Genomic DNA, 26,946 nt, shown 5'->3' on the forward strand with positions numbered 1-26,946 from the left:
CTCCTAGTAAGGTAGCTTGGTGGTGGTCATGCATGTTTCTAACCAATTCCCCCTCACTGTAACCTGTGAAGCAGGGAATACCATTTAGCTTTTTCCCAACCGGGATCCTGAGCAGAAACAGATTGTAGAGTCCTNTTTCCTTGAGCTTTGAAAACAAGGAAGGTGGTGATGTTATGAGTCATTCTCCGTTAGTGTCTGATGCAGGGCTCTGAGCAGCTGAAGCTGGGAAGGTTTGTGTTCTTAATCTGGTTTCTTCTCTTGGGAGAGGCGGTTGCTAATCTGTCCTTTGGATCTCAGGCACTGTAACCTCAACAGTTGCTACTCTGCACTGTAAAAGCAGTTGCCCTCCTGTGCTAGTCTGTAGACTCCTTAAGGACAACAGAGTGTGTTTCCTAAAATTTATGTCGGAGGATGTCACTCAACCACTGTCCCCCTCTCCAGCTCTGAGCTCTCAAACTGCATCTCTCTTTCCCTAAGCTGGCTAATTCAGGTTACTTCACAGGAGTTTGCCATAAACTCTGGATGGATGAGAGGCCCTTTTAGCAGGCTNTGTTTATGGTATAATTGACTGATTAATGTATCATTCATTCTGCCCGCTGTGCTCAGTAGAGGACCAGGCACTCGGTGCGCCTGACGACTGCTAGCTTGTATTTCAGTTCATTGTCTTCCCTCCATGCTGCAGGAAAACTTGCCAAGGTTGAGACCAAAAGGAAGCACTAAAGCCAGGGTCTTTCTTTATTGGGATCTGTTTGCCTCCCAAAGCCACAATCCTAACCATCAGCACTACATGCTTATGTTCAGTCAGTCATTTTTCTCTTGTATATCTGTTCATACTAATTCTCTAGTTGACAACTGTGGAATTAATAAAATATTAGGTGGAAGATTTTTNAGTAAGTTGACATCTTTCTTCCACCAAAACCACTCTCCACAAGGAACAGAATCATCAAGATGCTTGTTTGTTTGNTTATTTTTCATTTGAGAAAGTAACAGGTNTCCTGTGAAACNGGAGTCTAGAAAGAATCACTCCCATGTCTTCAGAATGTTGTATTGATGCTGGGATACTTTTGAAGACACTTTCTGAATGTGACAACTAAAGAGTCTGTCTTTGGTTTTTGTTCTTATGTCTAAACTAGATAGATGTCTTTTTAAGCTTGAGTTTAAAATGCAATATGCAGCCTGATGGTGGTAGTATATACCTTTAAACCTGGCCCTTGGGAGGCAGAGACAGGCAGATCTCTGTGAGGCCAGCCTAATCTATAGAGTGAGTTCCAGGACAGCCAGGGCTACACAGAGAAACCTTGTCTCAGAAAAACAAAACAAAACAAAACAACAAATAAGCCTTATTTACTCTGATCTGGCCTTCATGCTTATCAAGTATGCATTTGGGGTTAGCATGTAGTTGGTATGGGAGAAACAGAATGGAGTGTCCCTTCCCTCTGCTTCAGGTACTGGGGTAGTTCAGAAGTGTCAGTGAGGGATGTATGAGGACCTGATGTCTGAGCCTCATGCATCTGCCTAAACCTGGAGCTTTCAACCCAGTCCAGACAGCCAGTTTTACTCCTTGACTAACTACAGATGTCTCAAACTAATCCAGGTTGAGGATGACAGTAGATGTGGAGCTGGGCACAGTTTGANAAGACCTGAGATGACTGAATAATAATTGTAAAAATACCCCCGAGCCAGAGTCAGTCTTAGAGCTGACTTACAGAGGCTTTGTTCTATGGATGGATTGAAACCTTGGTTAGCTACTGCAGCATAGGAGGAAGGGCAGGCTTTGGAGCACAAAGACANCCTGAGGACATGAAATATTANCTATGTTCTTGTTGTTGAGTCAGCTCTTCCTTTGGTGTTTGCTGTCCACTGTGTGCCAGCAGTCAGTCTGTCTTTACCCTGATGACAAGGTCTAGTGAACAGTAGTCAGTGTTGCTTCAGGGGCAGCTACTAGCATTTCAAGCAGAAAGAAGATTTCTTAATCCGGCAACATAGTAACTGAAATATCCATTGCTTTCACAGATCTTGTACCTCAGCTGGAAGCTCCGAGTTCTCTCACACCCAGCAGTGAACTGAGTAGCCCAGGCCAAAGTGAGCTCACCAACATAGATCTCGCAGCACTTTTCTCTGACACACCTGCTAATAGCAGCAGTTCAACAGCTGGGTCGGATGAAGCACTGAACTCTGGGATCCTCACCATTGATGTCACTTCTGTGAGCTCTTCTCTGGGAGGGAATCTCCCTACTAACAATAACTCCTTAGGGCCAATGGATCCTCTCGTTCTAGTGGCCCACGGTGATATGCCTCCAAGTTTGGACAGTCCTCTTGTTCTTGGGACATCAGCCACAGTTCTCCAACCAGGCAGCTTCAGTGCAGATGATTCACAGGCCATGAGCACAGGAGCAGTAGGCTGCTTGGTGGCTCTGCCTGTGAGGAACTTGAATCAAGACTCTCCAGCCTTGACCCCCAGCAATAACTTGACAGCACCTGGTACCACACCAACTTCTCCAGACACCACCCAAGAAACTGGCAGTGTGCCAGATCTGCTGGTTCCAATAAAGGTGGAACAAGACTTGTCTCCTGTCCCAGATGTGGTCCAGGGGCAGAAAGAAAGCCATGGGCCATCCCAGTCTGTGCTGTCCAGCTCTGCAGAGAGGCCGGGGGCTCAGAAGGACTCAGAGCTCGGTGCTGGCACAGGCAGTCTGTACTTGGTATGAAGCANTCTATCCCATCACCACCACTAGCTCACTTCCCTAATGCACGTGGATCGTGTTGGGGACGAGTCCCGTCTATGCAGACGGCTCTTTCTGGTGTGCAGAAGGAAGGACAGATGGAGCCTGGGCAATAGTCTGGAAGCCTGACTTTGACTTTGAGTCTGGAATTGACATTCTTACAGCTTTAAGCAAATCGCTTAACTTATCTGAGCCCTAGATCCTCACTTATTTCTAAAATAAGGGGTTTTGGCTACATGCATTCTAAGATTTCTTTTGAGTTCTGTGATTTTATACAGTTTTCATGAGAAAACTTGAGGCATTTCTTACTATTGAAATATTCACCTTTGTGCTTTTCACGTAGTGACGAGTCCTAGAAGTGTTGACTTCAGTCGTCTTAACAGTTCAGTGGGAACTTGAAAGCTACGTCAGGATATTTTTATTAGAATAACAGTGATTCCTGAGCCTTCATTCTTGAAGGATTATNACAATACTCTAATTTTGAGGCTGGACAGTTATTGTATTCTATATTTATATCAATTATACCTTTAATATAATCTAATTTAAAGTAATTTAAAGATTCCTAGCGAGAGTCTGACTTTCCTCAGTCTACGATGGAAATGATCATATAGGTTTCTTTAGAATGCTGGTTGAATTTTGTTTTGACATTTATCATGTTAAGAATCATGCATCTTACCTTACTATAGCCTAAAATACTGCTGTGAACTGGAATCAAGTGTAAGAGTACCTAGCAACCAACCTACTGGAGCCGACTTGCATTTATCTCAGTGTGAGAGCTGCACAGTCTGTCTGTCCATTGCTGGTGTCTGGCTGGTGGTGGCAGAGCTACACTTGCAGGCATCTGCTTAGGCTGTCACAGCAGTTGCTAAGAGCAACAGGTGACTAGACAGGGACTGGAGGTAACCACAGGTCAGAGCATGTGGGAAGCCTGTCCCTGGCACTCCGTGCCTCCCTGTGTCTCAGGAAATATGGAATGGAAGAGCTAGCAGAACCTGGGTGGAGGTGGAAGAGCCAGCAGAAGTTAGGCTTGTCCCTTGTTTGTTCTCTTGCTAGCTGTGTGGCATTGGGCTCCCCTGCTTTTCTGAGTGGGATGGTGGTGTGAGTGGATTTCAGTATGCTGTGAGCCAGAGAGGACTGGTTTCCTTTGCTCCATGTAGTTTTAAGAATGAAACTTTTCTTACTGAGTGTTCACACATTTTTAAATTTCCTATTTGAATACTGTTTTCTCTGGCACCTCCATAAGTTTGCTGAATTCGGTAATACTTTTTGTATTGGCAGATGACAGTGTGGCACTTGCTGCCAACACTGCCCAGGGCTGCTGAGACATAACCCTGGCATCAAGAAGATGAGGTGTTTTAGGGAACAGGGCAGTGTACAGCTCTTAGCAGTCTCTCTCTACAATATCTTAGTGCATTTAGACCTTGGAGGAGTGTACTTCACTTATCCAGATGATGAAGCTGTGTGCNTTTTCCTTTGCTAACAATTGAGCATGTGGTTTCCTGAGAACCTTTGCTGGTGACTGAATCCTGGAGCTCTGATACATTGCCAGGCAGGCTTAGTCCCCTTGCTACCCTTCCTCTGCTGTTTAGATCAAGCAACTGACACACTTTTCTTTGGTCCCAGGAAAGTGGGGGCTCAGCAAGAACTGATTACCGAGCCATTCAACTAGTCAAGAAAAAAAAGCAGAAAGGAACTGGGAGCGATGAAGGTGAGGCCGAGTGTGCTGCAGTGCTGGTGGGCAAGGGGCTCAGGTCTCTTGTGTCACAGTCACAGGCAGAGAAAGCACACAGAACAGTTGTTTCTGTGTTCTTTGTCTTCTATGTTCAAAATACCCCTTTATCAATTCCTTAGCTTAACATGAACTTAGAAAACAGGTAGCAACCAAATCACCAGCATGTCTGACCATGCTCAACAGGTCTGAGAGGCCCTTGGGAAATCAAGGGTCCAAACAGGGTCAGTTCTGGAANGCTACTGAGTGAATGAGCCCAGAAGGCCAGGTGTCAGGAAAGCAGAAGGGTGGCTGGATACCTAGTTAGGCCTTGCCTTGTGGTGGAAGNCCTTGCCTAGTAGGGCCATTATCTCTAGGATAGCTGTGTGAAGGCAGCCTGTGTACAGCAGTCTTTGGTTGAATCAGCCTGAATCTATATGAGCAGCAGCTCACTTGAATGGAAAGATGAAACAAGGCAGTACCATGTGGAGCAGTTAAGTCTATAGCCTCGTCTGCTGTCCCTTCTGCACATGACATTGAAGGTGCAGGTACTGAGAGGAAACTGGTGAGTCCTGTCTAATGTCAGCAAAGCTCTTCGCTATTCTCAGGCGTCATTCATCTTTATATTTACTTAAACTTACTTTGGTGCAGTTTTACGTCTTTCTGTTCTTAATGTTGTAGCTCCATATTTAAAATAACAGTTTTCTTCAAGCAGATGTTTCCATGTATGCCTCTCAGTGTCTCTTGTAACTTAGGACAGTTCTGTGATTTAGGAATCCAAGTGTAAAACTTGCAGGGAAAATAAAATGAGATGTAGATGTCTGTAAAATATGTACTACATGCAAGCCATCTTCATGAAGAAAGCCAGCTGTCTCTATTGAGCCGAGTTACAATCGTGGTATTGGAGAAAAAGGAGTGCTTCAGACATTGGGTACAGATTTATTGCACTCACCTCGGGGCAGTACTTACAGAGTTAGTGGTGCAGTTATCATTTGCAGTATGACATTTTAAAAATTAAAAACACTTTAAAAGTTAGGCACATATTTAACCTCTTTTAAAACTGACAGTTTTTCCTGTTGGTAAATGTTGAGATTTTCAGTTGTTTTAAACCCCATATATGCTGCTGACACCTGTTAGCAAAGAATCCACAGGGGAGTCAGAGGCTGCTCTTGGCAGCTGCCCTTCTAGTTTAGAGCCATAACATGCACACTCCCTACACTCTCACTCTCTCTCTCTCTCTCTCTCTCTCCCTCTCTCTCTCTCTCCCTCCCTCCCTCCCTCCCCCGCCCCTTCTCTCTCCCTTCTTCCCTCTCTCTTCCTCACCCTTCTGTCTCTCTCTCTCCCACTCTTTCCCATGTTTGGTGGAGTACTGCACAGGTTGGTTTCGTCTGTTCCATGTGCTCAGGTACCTTTTACAGTTTGCCTCACTGGTGTGGTGGTGTGCTCCCCTAAATTAGCTACATCTTGAGGCTTGATCTGATTGATTCTTTTGGGGAGAGGAGAGTAAAGTCTTTTGGGTTCTTTGCAGGGGTCCCCTGAACTGGTTCCTAGCAGCCATTGATGACTAGCACAGAGCCATTAGATGCCTGGGGTCTTCAGAGAAGGTGATAATAGTTCTACCTTCCTCTTAGTAGCTAGGACACCTCTCTAAAGACTGGCTTCTCAGTCCTTCACCCTGAGGTACAATTGATAGGAGAAAGTCAGGGTGCTTAAGACTGCNTCAGGTTTCTATGAGTAGTTTCTGGCCACCTGTGACAATTCCAGCATTTCATGTACACATTTTAAATGTTCAGAGACTTTGAAGGGAAATATAATCATGGCTTCTGCAAGGTNTATAGATTTCATGGGTAAGAAAGAAAATGTCTCTGCCAGGGTGAAGGATTACTTTCTGCACTTACCTGTCTTTATTGAAAAACACTCTTGGAACCCTATGACCAGCCAGGAGAGGTTCCATGTAGAGTCCCTGCCTTTAAATAGCCCTTGGAACCAACCATGTTTCTCCTAACATGTGCTGTACCTTCAGACTTACAGACTCTCTCTACCTTGGGTAGCTGTGAGCCATGAATATTGCTACCCTTGTGTCCACAGCTCTGACATGTTAGCTAGCCATTCTTTCGAGCAGCCTACTCATAGCCTTGGTGAGCCTGTTCCTGACAGCTTCTGCTGACACAGTAATGGGAAGTTTATTCTTAGCAGGTGTTCACCAGGACTCTCCCAGACTGGGCTCAACCAGGCTCCCATCTGGGCTCTGTTGTCAGGTCTTCCAACCAAGTAGGGCCTCAGCCTTCCCTTGCCTATCATGATGCTTTCGAAGAATACAGTTACTCTCTCTGCAGACTCTCTCCATGTGTATTTCTTGAAGCCTCCTTTTGATTAGACTGAGGCTCGGGTCTGTTCCAGGTAATGTGCCTTCTTTGTGCATTGTGCTGGGTACAGGGGTATTGCCATGGATTGTTATCAAAGGTGCTACTGGCCAGCTTTCTACCTTCTATAAGCATCCTNTTTTTCTTTGTAGTTCTAAATATTTAACTTGATGTAGATATTTTACAATTGTGTGCCCTCAAGTATAACTTCAGTCATTCTCACAGCCCATTGAAAGCGCTTGTACTAGGTCAGTGTTGTACAGTTAAAGGACAAAGTCAGACCAAGAGTGGTCCCAGGTGGTGAGGTCAGTGTAGACTTTTTCCAGCATTGGTGACCAGGAGAGCTCATCTGAAACATACTATTTGCAGTAATTATTGGAACTCAATTATGTGAGATCCAGTCCCTCCAGAGATGGGGCTGACAGNNCGTGACCCAGGACTACACTGTACATCACAATGTTAGCATTGGCTCTCTGAAGTGGCTTAAAGTACCCAGGGAAANAAGAACATTCTTCTTTTTTTGTTTGTTTAGTTATATATATTTTTAAAGATTTATTTATTATTATATGTAAGTACACTGTCTTCAGATGCACCAGAAGAGGGTGTCAGATCTCATTATGGATGGTTGTGAGCCACCATGTGGTTGCTGGGATTTGAACTCGGGACCTTTGGAAGAGCAGTCAGTGCTCTTACCCACTGAGCCATCTCTTCCCCAGCCCTAATTGTATTTTTATATATGGGATCTTGACTTGCATGTATGCTCATGTGCCATGCCTGTGCCTGGTGCCCTCAGAGGCCAAAAGATGGCATCAGATCCCCTAGAACTAGAGCTACATGTGATTGTGAGCTACTACGTGGATACTGGGAATCAAAGTTTGGTTCTCTGCAAGAACAGCTAGTGCTTTTAACTACAGAGCTATTTGACCATCCACAAAGCAAGAACATGCTGACAAGCAGGACATTCTAGGATTCCCTGGGTCATCCTCTAAAGAGTTCAGTGAAGCTAATTGTTTACCACAGATACCCTGTCTCTCATGTTTTCCACAGATTTAACACTAGACAGTGAGCTTTGACTGATAATTGACCCTGGTGTTCTGCAGGTGATTTGTATTTCCTGTAGGTGTTTATAAGTTAGGGCTCTACAGACAGTAAGTACATGCTCTCCCTCTCTTAGGTGTACGCCATTACTCTCAGCATAGACTCAGAGGCCTGGTCTTAGGCTATTCTCAGTACTGGGTCATAGCATGACTAGCATTGATGTCGATGCTCTGATTCTGTACTCCTCTATACTGTCTTTTAAGTATTTTCTTTATTTTCTGGCCTGACCAGGCTCAGCTTGTCCTGTACCTGTCCTGGCCTGTAGTCAGCTGCTTCTACAGAGAACCCTGGCTCCTTTACTGGAGATTGGTATTTACAACCAGGATGTGGGTCCAAGACTATGCTGGTGAGATGTATATACTAGGTTCTCAGTGGCCAGTGCTAGAAAATATTTGTAAATACCATTTTAATCATTCTGAGCTATATTTTCTATACAGAATGTTATGGCTTTTGGAAGGTATATAAACAGTATTTTACATTCCTTGTTATTATATTGATACTTAGCAGTGAAACATTCCTATGTGTGGAATCAGACTAAATGGCTTCACACCAAGTTGTGCTGTGCTGCTATTTGACACCAAGTCTGAGGGAGAAATTTTAGGTTTCTGGGATGTCTGCATTTTGACATTGTGATTGGAGATTATGAGCTGTAATTCTGAGCACAGAAGTCGCACTGTAACTACACCTTTGTGGAGTCTAAGCTTTATCAAACAGAAAGACGGCACTTAAATGTGGGGCCTACACTGTGTGTGCATTCTTAGAAAATGTGTGGTCTAAAATCCAAAGCTGCTCCCAGTATGCTGCTGTTGAGAGTAAATACACAAGAGTACTGCTGGCCTCTTCAGTTCAGGCAGTGAGCTGCTCCTAACAGAATTGCAAATACTAGAAATTTTCTTAATGTGAGAATATCATATCATTGGAGAGGGAAGGTCTTTACTAGAGCTTGAACTCAGGTCCTTACACATACCAAGTAGGTTCTTTACCAGTTAGCAGTGGCTTTAAGGGCAGGGAAATGAAAGCCAACATGATGCTCATTAGAAGGAACAATAAATAGCAAGACACATGTGACCAAAACCTGAGGGTATCTGTGTCACTGTAAAAGTATAAACAGCTCTTAAGTGCATTGCCAGGAGACAAAGACTGAATAGATCTAAGCAAAGCATACCCTTAGGGAAATGCAGGAAGGCACAGGAAGGCAAGCAGTGACTCAGACATAGTCCCCAAAGCAGGACTGATATGTGCATGGAGAGGGCATAGTGCAAGGGGAAGAGTGGAGACAGCAAAGCTCTTCCTCTTAGGTTGGTGCCCATGTGTGGCCCACAGCAGAGCTGAACCACATTTATTCTGAAAACTTAGCATCCCAACCAGCACAAAGTGAAACTGATAGAAACCTAGGGGAGAGGATGAATAAAGGCCTAGCAGTAGTGAAAGTGACTCACTTAGCTTGTTTGCAGACAGCAGAAACAATGAAACTGTGAAGAATGTTATTCATGGGTTTAGTGAAGTTAATTTACTAAATTCTAGTCCATATCCAGTGTTTGTAGGAATTATATAAGAAATGAGGGATGAGAAAAATTACAGCTAACATCTTTATAGGGAAAACGTTTTGGCATTATACCATTTGTATAAATTACAAAGTAAAATTCACTTGGAAACCAAAATAAAGCCCATTGAATAATTGGTTGCCTAATTACAACAGAAAATGATAATCACAGAGTTTCTAGTTGGAGCTCTTGAACAGTAGAAGCACTTGGCTTGGTTCTCTTGTGGAAATTAATGAGACAATGACCATAGGCCACTTAGAGTGTAAGCTGATTATGACTATTGCTGTGTGAACCAGGGTTGTGGCTGAAAGATGGGTACAGCTATGTGCACAAGCAACCTCCTCTTAAGAAAAGGAAGAACAAGGTGGAAAATAAGCATGTAACAACCAGTCGCGAGTAACCACCTGCTCAGGTTGGAACTTTTGGCTTGGGCAGAACAAAACATATTCTTAATGTGCACAACTCTCTAGGCTATTGGTTTCCATTTCTGCTGAGGCTCTTGAACCAAGGAAAAACAGCAGAACAGAAATAAACATCTATCACACACACTGTGTGGTACATTATAGTACTTGCAACAGCACATCATTCTGAAAGACAAATGTGAACATTGTCACCCCAGAGTAGCCATTGAAGCTTCCTAAAACATAATAGATACAAAGTTCTAAGCAGCATCCTCAGCATCTTGTATTTACTATATTCAGACCACACAGGGCTTGAAAACTACCTAATGGTCAGTCTGTTAGTGAGTCAGTCATAATCAGAGGCCAGTGAAGAGAATAGTTGTGTTCTCAACAGAGGGGTTTTGTGCAAAGACCAGAGGAAGGAACATCCTATACTTAACACTCTCTTATTCCTTCTCACTGACCCTAGAGCTAGCCCTCTGTCTTCTAGGTAGCACCAGCAATCTTGCTTCTTTGCCGTCCCCTCCTGCCTTTTCTAGGGTTATGGGCATGCTCAACCATGCCCCAGCATGTTGACTTTGGCTCTGGAGATAGCAAATTCAGACCCGAGTGCTTTATAATGAGCACTCTTAGCCACTGAGCCATCTCTCCAACCCTCAATAGATCTTAAGCTGGATTTCTTTAAAAATTATAGGCATCACTGATAGAATAGAAATTTCATAATGATTTCTGTTGAGTGTGATGTAATTCACCTGTCATTGCACTACTCAAGAAGTGGGATCAGGGCTTCAAAGTTGTCCTCAGCCACCTGGTGAGTTTAGATTAGCAGCCAGCACCCACTTAGTGCTGTGCTCCAAGGGCATTCTACAGATGTGTCCAGGACCTTTGGAGTCTCTATATTCCTGTTCCTTCCACAGGTGTNCATGCCCTCCTAGAGGGTCTTGCCTTGGAAATAAACCAAAACTAGAACTAAGGTAGATTCTTTGGAGGCAATGTGATAATTTATAGATGACTTCACTGTTGGTTGGAAAACCCAAGAGATTCAGCTAAAAATTTAGTAAACGTTAAGAGATTGAGTATCCAGCTTTAAAAGAGATGTCTGCTATAAGCATACAGGGCAGCAGTGGACAATGAGGAAATGTGGTTACAGGTTACAGTAGCCCCACAGGAGGAAATTTCACAAGCAGGGAGAAGACAACTTCAACATGGAGAAGACAATAGAACTTAGCTGAAAGGCAGAGTTGGGTTGCTCCCTGCTGGTATGGCTTCTCTCATACACCAAGGAAAGGTGACCAGCAGATACCCAGTCTACTGAGTGGAATGGAAGTGCATGATANGCAAAGACTGGGAAAACCAAATGATGAAATTAATGAAGATANAACCTGAAGGGATCTTCCTTTTCTTAAAAAGAGGCTGCTTGTGCACACATCTGTACCTTTCAGCCACAGCCCCGGTTCATACACAGCAGTAGTCATAATCAGCTTATACTCCCCATGTGCCCTGTGCAGTTCTCAGTCAAGAAGATGGGTATCAGNAAAGATAAGACCTGGGAATGAAAAGGTGCCACAGGAATGAAAACAAGNAGCAGACAGCCTAGGGAGGTCCTGAGGCTACAGTGTGGTTGGCTTTCCAGAGAGAGTGTAATGAGGCAGAGGGAAGGCTGAAGCACCAAGGTGACCCAGCTGTTCAGGCCTTGTAAGCCATGGTCAAACTCTGGTCTTCACTGAGGGGGAAACGGGGACATGATATCTTGAAAGGTCATTCCACCTACTCTTTTGAAGATAACTGACAGGTGGCATGCATGGGAGGAAGCAAGAATGGCTAGGATCTCTGGCCATCCTGCTGATGTCAGAGTGGCTAGGGTCAGTGGTGGCTAAACAGTAGGAGGGATTTGGGGCCTGTCTTGAAATAGGAGCCCCCAGAACTGAGTGTTAGGGAAAAGCATTACAGGCTTGACACTGCCCACAGAGTGGGGACACTGTTTTAAAAACTTGAAAGTTTAAGAAGGCTCAAGGACAGAAACAAACACCAGGTGAGAATGATCAAGAGAGCAAAGGAAATACATAGAGGCTATACTGTAGATGCTCAGGCCTGTCACATCTACCACAGCAGCCCAGAAGGGAAAGAGTGCTGGTGTATCATGGGCAGAATCACAAACCAGAGCATAGAGCCTGGGCCACCCTTTCATGTGGCAGAGGTGACTGTGTACTTCTAACAACTAAATGCTGCTCTTTGTGGATCATAAGTGGTTTAAGGGTTTTGAAAAGCTATAACAACAGCCAGTACTTACTGTACTACCTGCTGTAACATAAGGACTCATTTGGTCTCCCACAAGTTACTTTGGCAGACTAGNCAGGGAGGNTGCTCTCCACATTACACATGTGCTGAGGAAAGGCAAGGGGCGTAAGGANCAGAGGTGTGGGGAGCACATCTTGTCACCACACTTGACCAGAAGCCACATCTAATGAGAACGCTGAAGGTTGGGAGGCAGAGGAACACCACTATGAGCAAGTGTTTGCAGAAGACCGCCAGGGCAGCTGCGTGGACAGCCAGGGAGGCCCTCTTGGAGATGGTCTGGTATGTCTACAGGCTNATTGGGTGGTGATTCCAAGAAGAAAACAACAAAACTGGGTAATGACCACACTCGAAGCTACATCTTATCATCTACCTTATGGAAATGGAACTCCATGTAAAGAGACCGTTTGCCACCTACTGTTCTNTCAGAGCTGTTGACAAGAGAATGTTTATAACTCAAATGTCTGTCNACAAAGCTGCATGCTTTGTACATGTTTTTGGTAAGTCAGTCTATAAGAAATGGTGGATGTGTGGGTAGACATATTTGTGTACATACTTACATAGAAACAGAAGTGGTAAGTTGCTCATGCTGGATAGTCTCTTTTTTCTGGGGGTAAATATTGTGAATATTTTATTGTGGTCATTTCTACTTTTTGCATTTGAGCATTTGAGAATACATCAGTTTTATACCTCAATTTTATAACTTTAAAATCTAAAACTGCCACATTAAGTGAGCAGTAGAGTAGCCAGCCATTCCTCCTGGGTGGTTTGTGAGGCTTTCCCAGGCTCTCTGGTCTCACTAGTACATGGAGATGTATGATTCCCCTCTCAGAGGGGCAGGAGCAAGAGGCCAGGGTGAGCATGTGCTTTCCATTCCATAGCTTTAGCCCTGAGATGACCTACTGGTCCCAGCAAAGCCTAGCCTGTAGCCAGAGAGCTGTGTGGCTCTGCCATGCACATGTAGTTGAAATGCCCTGGCGAGTTACCAGCCAAGTTGAGCCTTGAGTCAGTAATCTCATCTTCATAAGTTTTTCACTTTCAAACAGATATCTCCAAGCATGTGTTTCATAGGTTTCCTCCCTTCTTCCTTTAGCTGCCATCATGAATAAAAGGGGACTCCTTAAAGAGAGGTAGGGCATCAGCCCNTGATTGCTTCACTTCTCTTTCTAGGAGAGAATTTAGTAGCATTCATACAGTTATCTGAAAATTTAAGTCCAAAGTACTGGGTGCATTTGGATTGCATGGGATGTTGTTTGACCACTGGAGTTTAGTCTCATCTTATGGGCCCCATACACACCTAGAACACACAGGCTTATGAAGGAGGTAGCTTTTGGGATCCAAAGCATAGTGTAGACTTTACACTGTCACCACATGTTCTTCCCATTCGCCAAGGTGCCTCAGTTCCAGCTGTACCTAGTCCCTTCTGTGTGCCCAAGGGTGATGAAGCTCCTTCAGGCAGTGGCCCTTGAAGGCTGTTGAATGCCTGCTCTCTACAGTGTCCTGACTGTGATGGACTTGGGCAGGTTCTTTCAGTCTCCTGAGCACAGCTCTGGTTTTGGCAGGTGACATAGTGAGGCAGGAAAGACAGTAGCACTGAACTCTGCCACAGCCCTAGAGGTGAGCCCATATTCCCAACCTTAGGACTCTCCTTTAGTCTCATCATTTTCATTTCTATTCCTGTTCATGCATTTCTCATTCACAAGGTTGCTTCCCTGCTGGGACAGTCTGTGCCTCAAGTTTGACTGTGCTCTGTAAGACTACTTTGTTCTTATCTCCTCTCCTTGCTCTTGGTGATTGAGGATGGAAGCAGCCCTTGGTGGCTGGTTCCCAACTTTAACATAAAAACACCATTAACTTTGCCACACACATTATCAGGGATATGATTAATAGGGCCAAAAGAGTGACCCTTGCCAATTCTTCATAGATCCAAAGGCAGATGTGATTAGGGTGCGCCATCTGATATCTCATGGTCCCCTTCTGTTTAAGGAGCCCAGGCCTCCTATGATGGGTATGGCGTGTCTACAGGACTTCTTGTAAAACAATTGAGCACAGACTGAAAAGTGCTAGAAGAGGTGTAAATTTATATTCTGTTCACAGGCCATTTCCTCTTCATTTTACATTTTGCTGAAGCAAAATAAGGCTCTGGGTGCATGGTGTAACAGCTGGTGACCTCCAGGACAGAGTGCTCTTCTGTGCTCATGCCTGGCTTTGTAATCATGACCTTTGGCCTTCATATCCTTAGAAACTGCTACCCAGGCTCCCCTAGTAGCCCCTGGAGCCTGATCCTGAGGCTCAGGTGGGTGGGGAACTAAGCAGGCCGCTGCTGTATGGCAGAGCTGTCTCCCTTGTCTGTTTCTCTTTGCACTGTCCCTCTTCTAGACTCTGGTGACAACATTTTTCCTGGTCCCTTCTCTTTGGTCCCTTGCTGCTGAGATCACTCCGGATGTTTGCTTCACAGTGACTAGTGCCATTGTGTTCAAGTGGCTGCCTGCAATGCCAACCTCAGCTGCAGTCAGCTTCTTCAAGTCTCTGTCTTTGCCTGCCTTGTTGTCTCATCACCACTGCTGGGGCAGCAGAGGGGGGTACATTGAAAAAAGATCTCATTATGTAGCCCAGACTGGCCTCAAACTATACTGTCTCTTAAATGCTAGGTCTTTAGGTATGAAGCACTACCAGCTACTACTGCATTTTTTATATTCAATTATTTATTTACATTTCAAATGTTATCTCCCTTCCCAGTTCCCCCTCCCAGAGTTCTTCACACCATTCCCCCCTTCCCTTTGCCTCTGAGAGGATGCTCCCCCACCCACCCACCCCCCTTACTAGTGTCTACCTTCCCTAGGGCATCAAGTCTTTACAGGATTAGGTACATCCTCTCCCATTGAGGCCAAAGATGCATATGTGCCAGGGTTCATGGGCCAGCCCATGTATGCTCTCTGGCTGGTAGCTTAGTCTCTGGGAGCTCTGATTAGTTGATTTAGTTAATACTATTGTTCTTCCTATGGGGTTGCCATCCCCTTTAACTCTTTCAATCCTTCCCCTAACTCTTCCATCCAACCTCAATCCAATGGTTAGGTGTAAGTATCTGTCTTAGTCAGCTGCTGGTAGAGCCTCTCAGAAGATAGCCATGCTAGGCTCCTGTCTGCAAGTACAACATGGCATCAGTAATAGTGTCAGGGTTTGGTGCCTGTACATGGGATGGATCCCAAGTTNGGCCAGTCACTGGACAGCCTTTCCTTCATTTTAATGCTAGGTTTGCAAGCCAGCCATGGGAAGCTCTAGGGGAAGTGTCACTGTATCACATGATGAAGATGCAGGAAATACTTGTTAATGAGTAATATACACAGATCACTAGCCATTTCAAAGTTATATTTGGTACACAAATAAAGTATTTCTCATATTAAAGACCAAAAGAGGTGTCATATCTAAGGTCTTTTATGTACCTGGCATGGTTCTGAACCCTTGTGTCTTTTACCCAACCCTAGTCCTCTCTTAAAACTCCCAACGTATAGTTCTCTTTTTCTGGATAAGGATCTTAGAACTTGGAGCAGTAATAGCTAATAGGGATCAACACCAGGACTAGAATTCAAGACCCCAGGATTCCCTGAACCTATATATAGGTCACGTACTATGTCTGCCCTCCCTCAGGTGAAGTGGATTATGGGAAATGGAAAGCGCACCTAGAGCTTCAAGTGGCTCCTGGTTAGTTAGGCATTCTGTCAGCATAATTGGCCAGGTCAAAGATCAGAAAACCATGGTATCTCTACAGAAAAGCAGTTGGTAACATTCAGTCTTACAGGCCTTAATCAATTGAGAACTGAAGAGGTACCCTAAATAATAGTGGCCTTCACTATTTTTATTGGAGAGCTGCCAAGAACAGTCCCCTCAAAATCTAGGAAAGATATCAAACCTGTATCATGGGTGTATTTGACTCTTGCAGAGGTCAAAAGGCTGGTGAAAAGGGACGTGGTGAGTGCTTGTCCTTGATTTGCTAGTCAAACTTGGAAAGCTCAAAGTCTAACGAGGCAGGCCTGTTGGAACCGTGAGGCCTAGTGGCCCCATGAGGAGTCAGTAGACGGCTCTTGGTTTTTTGTTTGTTTGTTTGTTTGTTTGTTTGGGGGATTTTTGATGTTTTGTTAGTCAGGAAGAAGATGGAGGGAGATGGTAATGATAGTAACAAGCACATCACCCCGGGCTTGCTAGTAACAAGGCCAGGTAGGGTAAGGCTTGCCAGAGAAGCACTGCAGAAAACACTCAAGACATATTGTCATATTTNGCTCAGTTCCTTTAAAACTCCACCTATCAGCTTTAACTTCACTGGGAAGGATAAACAACGAAGCCATGNNAGTAGGCAAAGACTAAGCCTGAGCACCTGCTCCACAGGGCGGTGACCAGCATGGCTGGGCTTGGCCGCTCTAGAAACATGGCACAGCCTTACACTCTTAATCCTGCAGCTTGCACAGTAGCTAGAAAACAGCGTATACTAGATAGACACCATTTCAGTCGTGTCTGCTCTTGAAACTAAAAAGCTATCTTAACCCTCTTACTCTGCAAAGTAGTATTTTTGATGTGTGTTAGTGTTTGTTGTAATTACAAAAGCTAAAGGCAGCCTTTTATCAGAATAAGNACCCCTAACTGTTCTGATTTGATGCCTGCCCTTGCTGTCTGGCCTTCCTGGCTGTTACTTCTTCAACACTGAGTGAGTTCTTTCAGGAACTAAGGGTGGTTGGTGGNGAAAGTATATTTAAGATTCATGGGTATTTTATTTTTAAAAATTTAATTGAGATCTATGCTGACCATGTTTATCCTTTCCATAAGTGATCATTAAATACAGGCAGGGGAGAAAAATACAGGGAGAAAAAGTCATTCCCAGTCATTTTGAAATGTATTTTCAATACAATTTGGCTTTTTAATAGGATTGTCAATACTTGTGCCAAGCATTCCTGTCATCCCAGTACTCAGGAAGCTGAGGCANGAGAATCACAAGTTCAAAACCAATAATAAAGAAGGCCCTCTATATGGTTATAAGAAGTTGCCATTCTTGAGGGAGCTCCCTTGCATCTGATGCTACATCTGCCATCGTGTGATTTGGTTTGCATGACTAGTTATTACTAGTTATTGCAATGGTGACTCAATTTTAACTTGTAGACTAAAAATGTCAAAATACAAAATTTCAGCTCTTTTTTTTGTTGTTGTTTTTTTGAGACAGGGTTTCTCTGTGTAGCCCTGGCTGTCCTAGAACTCACACTGTAGACCAGGCTGGCCTTGAACTCAGAAATCCACCTGCCTCTGCCTCCCGAGTATTGGGATTAAAGGTGTGCGCCACCACGCCCAGCTTCTGTTCATATTTTTNTGTCAAGGAAGCATGCTTGGTTAATAGGAAACTTAAAAGCATAAGAGTTCACACATGTATAGTTCTGGAGCTGGAGGGATAGTGTTCAGGAAGCAGCAGGAAGCTTCTTGCTATGTCTGGCCCTGGGCCCTGTCTTGCAGTAGCCCAGCCCCAACCCTGCTCTGCTGAGAACAAAGCAGTTAGGCAGGAAAATTGTGTACAGACCATCAGGGGCTCTGAACAGAGAGCCCAGCAGGTAAGCTGAACCTGGAGTGGATCCACCTCTCTCTGCAATGAGGGAGCTCAGTCTCTGTTCCTGACATGGGCCCTCCTTACCTTGTCCATAGCCTGGTTAATATTTGCACTTCAAGAAAGAGTTCCTCCTGCCAACCAGAGAGCACATATGTAACAATTGTGCAGCTGGGTCTTTATGTGGGACTCCTAAAGCCAGAGCAGCCAGGGCTGTCTCTGACGACCCTATCTTGCCTGCCTTTGAATCCCTTTCCCCTATCTGGGCTGCCTTGTCTAGCCTCAATAGAAGAAGATGGGCCTAGTTNTANTGCAATTGGATGTGCCAAGGCTGGTTGATTCCTTCAGAGGCTTCCCCTTTTCTGAAGAGGGGAGGAGGAGGTAGGCGGGGAGGTGGGGGGGGGGAAGAAGAGGTAAGAAGGAGTGACTAGGAGGAGGGAGGGGAAGTAAATAAAATAAAATTAAAATAAAATAAAATAAAATGTGTTCTTCGATCCCCACCCTGAGAGAAAGCAAGCTATAGGTGGGGAGAGGCAGAAAGAAGCCCTGTGCCTGTGTCAAACATGACCACAGCACACTTGGATGCCACCCTCACAAGGTCATGGTGACCTTCAGAAGTGAAGTCAACAGGTCCATAGCAGCCATGGGCATTTCAGAGGGCATGTAGTTAATCCTGCTGCAACTAGAAGGCTGGTCTGTGTGGCAAAGCCTGCTACTGTGTTCTCCCTCCTTCCAGGAGCTGTGGGAATTAAGGGAGGAGATAGGACTTGGCCCTCAGAAGAGCACCTTGAGTCAGGTTCTGTCAGGCACAAGGATTTACAATGGGTTTTGTAAGTTTTCTGCTAAAATCTCAGGTTTGTCTGTTTTACCTCTTTCTTGCCTCATGAAAATTTCTAAGATTGATTATTTATTTATTTATTTATTTATTTTTATTTATATTTATATTTATTTATTTATTTATTTATTTATTTATTTATTTATTTATTTATTTATTTATTTATATGAGTACACTGTAGCTGTGCAGATGGTTGTGAGCCACCATGTGGTTGCTGGAGATTTGAACTCTAGGACCTTTNGAAGAGCAGTCAGTGCTCTTAACCACTGAGCCATCTCTCCAGTCCCTCATGAAAATTTCTTTGGAACAATTTTCAAGTCAGCGAAGCTGTGTGGGATGATGGGAGCCATGAAGGTTCTTCCTCTCCTTCCCAGTCAGGGCTGAGCCCAGTGAAGCATGTGTTAAATGTGCTGTTTTTATCTGCTTTGTTTTAGGAGCCTCTGACTCTGCTCACAGGAAAGTAAAAGGTGGCATGGTCAACCCTCCTCATGTCCACTCAGGCCAGCACAGTTGTTTCTGTGGAACTCTCATGGTACCCAGTGGAGGTCTGCCAGTGCCAAGCCCTGCAGCTGGGCTGCAGTGTGTCCAGATCCCTGTTCTGCAGGTAGGAATCAGTCATATGGATACTGAGGTCTGCAGGGGCAGGATGGTGNAGGGGTGGCCTCTGCCCTCTCAGTAAACTGCCCCAAGTCCTGTGTCCTGTCCCAGCCATCTTAATAACCCCAGCCTCTCTCTTCTTCCCAGCCTGTCTCACTTCATCTGTGCAAGCCCTTGCCTTTGTTAGGACTGACGTATCAGGTTTGTGGCACTGTGTTACCCCGTGTCTAGTTCCCTCAACCTGGTCCATCTTCCCCACCTCCCTTGGAGGTGCACATGGCGGCATGTGCCTCTGTCCTGCAAAGGCCTGTTTGAGACCTCCTTTGTGCAGGTCAGAGGAATCTGAGATGCCCAAGGTGGCCATGTGGAAGCCTCACACTGCTGTGTTCACACTGTTCACCTCTCCCCAGAGCCTCCTATAAGCTCTCCTTTGACTGTTTAGGCCATGCTACTGGGCAGCACTCTGCACACCACAGTGCAGGCTATCATGTGAAAATTCCAGGGCCTCTTTGATTTTTCTGCTTCCTTTCTCACTGATCACTGAAGAAGGCTTAGCCACCTCTTGGAGGCTCTGCAGACCTGCATCTGACAGCCCATCTGTGGGAGGTCACTGCCAGGTCACTTAGCAGCCCCATACATACCTGTACTCCCAGGCTTCCCTCTGAGGAGGTAGAGTAGGAGAAGGAAGAGGTCTGGAAGCTGAGAAATCTGGATATATTCTGTCCTGGTCACACCTACATATTGTACACCACTTGGAGGTATAGATGAAACTTAAGAAGGCCAGTGCAAACCTAGATGTCAGAGACTAAGGGTAGAGCTTTTCCAGTTTCTTCAGAGAGCTTAGAGACAGGCAAGATCCATCTGGGAGAGAACCATGAAGGAAAGAGGTGGGACTGGGGGTAGAAGACTGTGAAGGGCTTGCAGGGTTCAGATAATGGGGGACAGATGGCAAAGGGTAACCTGTGGATCAGGGTGTAAAAGGGTTCTAGAGCAAAAAAAAAAAAAAAAAGATGCAGGTGAGAGTTTTGAGGGTAGAGACTCAGGCTTGTGTATGGAAAGGAGCTGAAAATCATGTTCCTCCCTCCTAGTTTGATCCAGTGGGGGAACAACATGGAACTGTGGAAGAGANAAAAGAGTCCCTAGAGATTGGCGCAGTGAAAGGAGTGGGAGGCCTATCCCGAAGAAGCACAACACAATGTGCAAGTCAGCGTACAGAGATTACCCCAAGACTAAGGGACTATAGTGTGAAGAGACCATAGGAAAGATGCCATCACAGGCAGAGAGAGCATGCACCTGGGTATGACTTTTTCACCTGTCCCTTGACAACTAGTGTTGTCTTAGGCAAGTGGCCTTATCCCCAGCTTCACTTCTGTTGTCATGAGGTGGAACAATAGTACTCAGAAGGTCCTTAAGGCAGTGGAAGGATGGGGTGCCAGAGCAAAGGGTGCTCAGTTTGGGGGTAATACGCAGCTGTAACTGAGTACACACTTGAGAAGGCAAAACCAGTCTTTCCTGATTGGCTAATGGGGGCCTGGTAGCCTCCTCATCTCCAGATGCTGTCTGCTTTGAGATCTCTGTTTGGCTTGTGGGTAAGCCGGGAACAGAGATAAGGGTAAGCCCCCACCCCCATGAGCTTGAAGCACTCAGGCATCCGTGTGGAATTTAGAACATTAGAAGGAAAGGAGCTGTTGGGACCAGGCACATTTTTTGAGTATTGAAATAATAAATATAGGGGAGGCAGACAACAGAAGATTCCAGACTCAACTGAACCTTGGACTAGGCTCAAAGTGAGTGAGATGGAGGGGCCATTGCTCTTGCTTCCTGCTTACCAGTGTATAATAATTCTTGATGTTGTCTCCCCAGGATGACCCCTCAGGTGAAGGAGGCTTACCACTGGGCCTCAGCCCACAGCGCTCTGCCTTCCACCCCTACTTCACCGTGGATCTGCCTGTCTACGTCCTCCAGGTCTGGATGTCTACAGTTCTTGCTCTTCTCGTAGAACTCATCCCAGGTTTCCCATGTCAGGAGGTTATAGCATGGGTTAGCAGCTGCCACAGACCTGCCCTGGAGGCCCATTGGGTTGATGGTCACTCTAGCCACTTTGCAATTTTTTGAAAAGGTAGTCAGGGTCACAGCTTCAAATCAGGCTTGCTTGACACTACAGTGTCTGCTTGTGGACCAGATGAAACCTAGTATGCCTGGGACTGCTGCACTCTCTGGTTCTAAATTCTCCGTGAATGAGCTACACCTACATAAGTTCAGTAGCTATGTGAGGGAGTAGGTAAGCGGAGAGTAGGTTGTCACCAGCGCAGATCGAGGTGGGAATGAAAGTCATTTTTCAGACTGCAGCCTACGTCAGGGATGTGTGTACCACTGTTTTAAGCCCTCAGCAGACTTCCTAAAGAAAGGGAATCTGAACCAGATGTCATAGACATAGTCGCACGCAGTAACCCAGATCAAGGCTGCAGAACTGTGAATTTGAGGCCACTTTGGCCACATAGCAAGGACCTGTCTCTAAAAACCGAAAGAAAAAGGGAGAAAAAAAATATAGGGTGGTGGGAAGAGAGCAAGAGGCCGTGAGGGAGGCAGGGAGGCTACAGACTACCAGTGACCTGAAACCTGCACACTGCAGACTGGAGTCTACAGTGCCAAAGCAGGAGCACTGGATTCCAGCAGGAGAGTGATGGGTATGCAGCCGTGGCCATCTCCCTGGGCAGCCTGCCCAGTGCATGCTGGGTACGAGAAAGAATGAGCTGTTTTTTAACAGAAAAGTACATGGGTGTTTGAATATGTATGGAGCCATCAGTAGGCCTGTAGAAAAATATCTGGGGAAAAAATAACTGTTTTTAGTTCTTTTCATTTCTTTACTTCTTTTTCTTTCTTCCTTCCTTTCTTTCTTCCTTTTTTTTAAGATGGGGTCCCCCTTTGTAGCCTACACTGGCTGGCCTGGAACTCACAGAGATCTGCCTAACTCTGCCTTCCTTGTACTGGGATCAAAAGCTTATGTCACCATATCTGTCACATTGTTCTTTGAAGGAACATAAGGTGTGGGCCACATCTCTGCTGTGCCTTCCTCTTCTCTTCTTGCCCTACCCTTTACATTTCTGCTTGGTTTTACAGGAGGTGCTTCCAGCACCTGGAGGTTTTGCTGGACTGGAGACTGCACAGGTACCAGGAAGTACTATCAACCTGNGGGACCTTGAGTGACAGCAGTCTGAGCCAATGAGGACTGAATTCCAGGCTGTACTTCAAGACCTCAGCTGCTGTGGGTGGGCAGAGACTCATTTCTCTTCCTCAGCACTCCAGCCTGATTGTTTGAGACTTTGGGGTACACATATTGAAAGTACTTTGATTCTGTTCCAGCGAGAGCCAGTTTGGGCTATACTCTTTGAAACTTCCTCCACAGGTTGCCCTCTGTGAGATAGGCACCCTGCCCATGCCGTGTGGTGTGTGTGTGTGTGTGTGTGTGTGTGTGTGTGTGTGTGTGTACGTGCACGAATGCACATGCATTCCAGCCCTTCCCAGGTCCCCTTGGGTCTGAGGTGGGTAGCACCTTTTACATTAAAAGATCCTTGCAGGAAGTGGGTAGAGCATGGCTCCCTCCTCAGGTACTTCTCTATACTGAGTTGTAGTGGATTAGGATTTGTCTGACGCATCTAGAAATTTGGGTCTTTTCTGAGGGCTTGTATGACAGCTTCTCACCTGTGGGAATGGGTTTGGTGGGTGTGTTGCTTTCCCTACACTGTATGCTGTGGTGAAGCCAAAGTCAGGTTGAGCTCTGGCAGAGCAGCTAGTCTGAAAGGTGATTGGCTGGCCTGCCGCCTGCCAGTAGCCTGCTAATAGAACCTCTTCCTAAATTGACAGTGTGCTCATAGTTTGTGAATAAAGAGTTCAGGCTTTTAAAGTCATCTTTCTAAATTCTGTTTCTGGGATTCATNGTAGGCAGTAACTTGTCAGCAGTCTCTACAGTGGAGTTCTGAATGCTGTATGTTTTGTGTAGGGCTGGAACAACAGGCTTGTTTTATGATTGAGGTTGGAGATAAGCATATTATGTGGCCTTGTGTGTTTTCACAGAGTGATTTGGTCCTCCCTGTGGAGGCGCTTGGTTGCCTTGCACATATTTGTTAGTCAAGACTGGATACAGGGTCACTCAGCAATGCTTTGGACTTTTGATGTGTGTGCTTNTTCAGATACTGTTTTGATTCTGTCCCATCTGAGTTGCTTTGTTTCTTGGATTTGGGGAGAGCCCTGAAATTGGGCATGAGTTTTCTCTGGATGCTACCTGGGTGCTGCTCCCTACGAAAGGATTATAAATCCTACTTGAGAAGACTCCTTTCCACATGTCTCTCCTGCATCACAGGCCAAAGTTTAGGGGTTGAACCTGCCTAGCTGTAATCAACGCCCCCATAGACACTCAGTAGGCAGCCTGGTACCACTGTCACCTGCCTCCAGAGCCCACCCCACAGAGAAGTTGCTCCAACAGCTCCCACAGCCTCCAGCGTGTGTCTGCAAGTGACAGGATGGGCTGTTGTGCTCTGACCTCTGGAGCTTCCTGCTGCCATAGGCCTAGTCCTTAGTGCAAATGAATAAAAGTGTTTGTATGTTATGTGCAAAAGCTTTTGTGCTGCTTTCATTCAAGGTACTATGCATGGTATTGAGACTCTTCCCACTGCTTCCCAGCTGGCTACTTGTTCGTTTGTCTCCAAGGGCCAGCACCATCCTGCCGTCCTCAGGGACAGGTTTTAGACTTCTCTACAAGCAGCTGTTTGTGATGACAACCAGCATAGTGTTCTGTCCCTCAAGCACATGCTTTGGATGAAATGACAAAAGGGGTTCCAAGAGACTTCCTTCAGCAGGGCATTCAGACTCCTAAGAGACATGATTTTATTTCCTGTGAGTAAGGAGGCTGACAGGAAAGTATGAGATGGAGTTAGGGACCCCTCAGGCTCACAGTCCCTGTCTGCACTTCCTGCTGACTTCTTCCCAAACCCGCAGCCAGCTCTGCTGCTAAGTGAAGAAGAAGAGCATCTCCTCCGTGTCCTTGTTGATCAGCGTCTGTTCACGAACCTCCTTCACTTTGATGACTGGTGGATGGGAACGACTTATCAATTTCCGGCCTCTCTGTAGGAGAAATAAACATGGTGAGCCTGTACTAGCCATGTATGTGTCGTGCTTCCCATGTCCCCTGTCATAAGGTGCTTAAAGAGGCCAGCAAATCTAGCCATGCAAACCAGCCACTCAAGGGCGGTACTGACTAAAGGGACCTAGAATGTAGACCAGCCCAGAAGGTACCACNCAGGCTCCATGGAGCATACCTTCTGAGGGGCAAGAGCTAAAGCATTTCTGAGCTCAAGGCTTCCATGGGAGACCCTGCAGTGTGACAGGTTGGCCTCTAAAAGTCAGTGATCACTCTATAAAAGCTCAATCCCATACTTTTAAGCTCTCTCTTGGACAGAGTTAAGCTGTCTGTACTGTATCCAATAGACCTGGACTGATGGTCCTGACTAGTCCAAGTTCTTCCATGCCTTTGTCATATACACTATGTTGGACTAAATTATGAATGTGAGACTTGTTGCCAACTCCCCTCATCCCCCCCCCCCAGAACTTAGTTGGCTCTTACCTTTGTTTTTGGATTTGCTTGGGAAGGTTCTCTGAAAGTTGCTCTCTGAAGAGGCTCCTCTGCCCTGCCATCCTTCTCATGGCAGTGTGTGTTCTCCCTCGTCCCCTCTACCCCTCAACCCCTTCCCTTAATGAAGTTCCTCTCCAGGAAAGAAAAGCCCTTCTACTAAGAAGGCCCTGTTACATTTAGACCTCCATATATTGAACTATTTCTATGTAATGTTCTCCCTGCCATCTGAGTCCTGATAATGGCCTGGAAGTCTTTCTCCTAATGAGCTACATCTTCTGAAGGGAAATGTGTGTCAGCTTTCTTTCTGAACTAAGCACTAGGATGTTTAGTAGTATCTTATTAATTGTGTTCATCTTTCCCAAATAATGGCATGGGCAACCATGTTTCATAGATGCCAGCCAGCTCCTGCTTCTCAAGAGGCTATGCTTGGCTCCAGATGTGCTTCCAGGACACATCTAGAAGGCACAAGGCTGCCACAGTCCATTTTTCTGTGGGGTAAGGGCTTGAGGTCCAGAAGGCACATGCCTAGCAACAGGCAGTTTGCTTGGCCCCAGGTCTGTATGAGGGTGGACAGAGAGAGCAACAGGACCTTGAGAGAGACTGGATGTTGGTGTGAGTTCTGTGGCAAGGGTGCAATANATCNAGGAGGTTGATCCTGGTGAGGAGGACAGCCCCTATGACAGGAACACTAGAAGTGCCTGGCTTTGGAGACTTCTCCACTCCAGTTTGGCACTGCATGCAGCTGTCTGTTTCTTCAGCAGAGTGATTTGCCTGCAGAGAGGCCTTGGAGCTCGGGCTGGAGAGCCTGGAAGGTACACCCTAGAGTGGCCCTGGCGCCACCCCTTACCTTCTTCTTTATTTTAGCCTGGGCCCTGGCTCGAGCCCGCTGCAGACGTTCCTCCTGCAGCTGCTTCTGCATCAAGGCCTTCTCTTCACGAAGCCTGGGGACAAGAGGTGGGCTTAGGAAAACCAGAGCCTGGGAGGGATCTCTGCTTTTCCCACTTGGGCTCCAAATTAGCCCATGCCCTCTCACATGTGAAAATGTCCCCTCTGCCATTCCTGTCCTGAGCAAGTGGCCAAGGCTTGGGAAGAAGGAAGGCAGGACTATGTAGATGTTATGCTGGCNATGAGNGTGACCTAAGGTTCAGACCACAGGCCCAAGAAAGCATGTGTTCCTGGATCCACATCTATGCCTTTAACTCTTGTGCCCACAGACCTACACCCTAGCATCCAACTAGGACATGTGCCAGGACCCCAGAAGAGGTCGCCCCAACCTTAGGAGAGACAAACAGATTTGGCAGATGGTTGTGTCCCAAGGCCCCACATATAAGTGGATGTCCAGGTAGAGAGCTTCTACCCTGTGGCACCAACAGGNAGTGGCCTCAACCTCATGATACAGAGTCCTAAGCCAATCTCTGGGCAGGAGAGTCATAATGGTGGACACTGACTAAATCACCCTGCACACAGCCAAGTCTGCAGCCACAGAAGATTGGGCACAGTGACTGACCTCATGCGCCGCTCCCTCTCCTTGGCCTTCTCAGCCTGCTCGATCTTGACCTGAGGCACTCGCTCCAGATTCTCCAGCAGTTCATCCAGCTGACGCTCCACCACAGTCAGCATCTGCACTGTGCCCAGGTTGGCCTCCTGCTGCATGCCCACACATTTCCGGTAGACTTCCAGCACCTTGTGGTTCAGGCTCTCCAACATCGTGTCCTGGGGACAATCAGTAGTGTGGCATGGCTGCAGGTCCCTGATCACCCTCACATGATAGTCTACAAGCAGTCTTCATGGCTTGCCAGCCAGGATGGAACAGCCACAGTGTGGACACAGAGAGTAGGGTGGAACAGTGATACCTGCTTTCCTTAGCAGGTATGGTCAGGCTTCTGACTTGGCTCATATCCCATTCCCTCCCCCAGCTTCCTTAGCAAACCCACTGAGGGCCAATCTTGTATTCCAGGGAGNCATGCACTGGCCCCAGCTCCCTGCAGGACCACATTTTGTGAAGCCCTGGGTAGATAAATTCATCTGTCTCTGAGCCTGTTCCGACATTCAGAAGGCAGGTAAACTGCTGTGTGGGTGTTGAGTAGATACTAATAAACACCAGCAGGCAAAAAGCCAGGTCTAGCCACAGCCAGTGCCCAGTTGCTCTTGGCTAGGCAGAAAGAAGCTAGG

The 26,946-nt window shown here is 46.1% G+C and overlaps 2 protein-coding genes across 3 annotated transcripts in view; one reads left to right on the forward strand and one right to left on the reverse strand.

Moving 5' to 3' along the window:
- Zxdc (ZXD family zinc finger C) overlaps positions 1 to 23,053 on the forward strand; it is a 33,495-nt gene extending 10,442 nt beyond the window's left edge. For both annotated transcript variants that reach the window (XM_021164787.1, XM_029478439.1), the window contains 5 exons: positions 2,014 to 2,702; positions 4,347 to 4,431; positions 18,983 to 19,152; positions 21,009 to 21,110; positions 22,266 to 23,053. In XM_021164787.1, the coding sequence (XP_021020446.1) occupies positions 2,014 to 2,702; positions 4,347 to 4,431; positions 18,983 to 19,152; positions 21,009 to 21,110; positions 22,266 to 22,352 (1,133 nt within the window). In that variant the 3' untranslated portion in view covers positions 22,353 to 23,053. The remainder of the gene's footprint in view (positions 1 to 2,013; positions 2,703 to 4,346; positions 4,432 to 18,982; positions 19,153 to 21,008; positions 21,111 to 22,265) is intronic.
- Positions 23,054 to 24,005: 952 nt separating this feature from the next.
- Positions 24,006 to 26,946, reverse strand: part of Cfap100 (cilia and flagella associated protein 100) — a 34,165-nt gene continuing 31,224 nt past the window's right edge. The window contains exons 17-19 of the mRNA XM_029478230.1: positions 26,282 to 26,487; positions 25,622 to 25,715; positions 24,006 to 24,266 (exon numbers count right to left, since the gene is read on the reverse strand). Of these exons, the coding sequence (XP_029334090.1) occupies positions 24,153 to 24,266; positions 25,622 to 25,715; positions 26,282 to 26,487 (414 nt within the window). The 3' untranslated portion in view covers positions 24,006 to 24,152. The remainder of the gene's footprint in view (positions 24,267 to 25,621; positions 25,716 to 26,281; positions 26,488 to 26,946) is intronic.

This window comes from Mus caroli, chromosome 6, assembly GCF_900094665.2.
Source record: "Mus caroli chromosome 6, CAROLI_EIJ_v1.1, whole genome shotgun sequence".
Classification (NCBI taxonomy): Eukaryota; Metazoa; Chordata; class Mammalia; order Rodentia; family Muridae; genus Mus; species Mus caroli.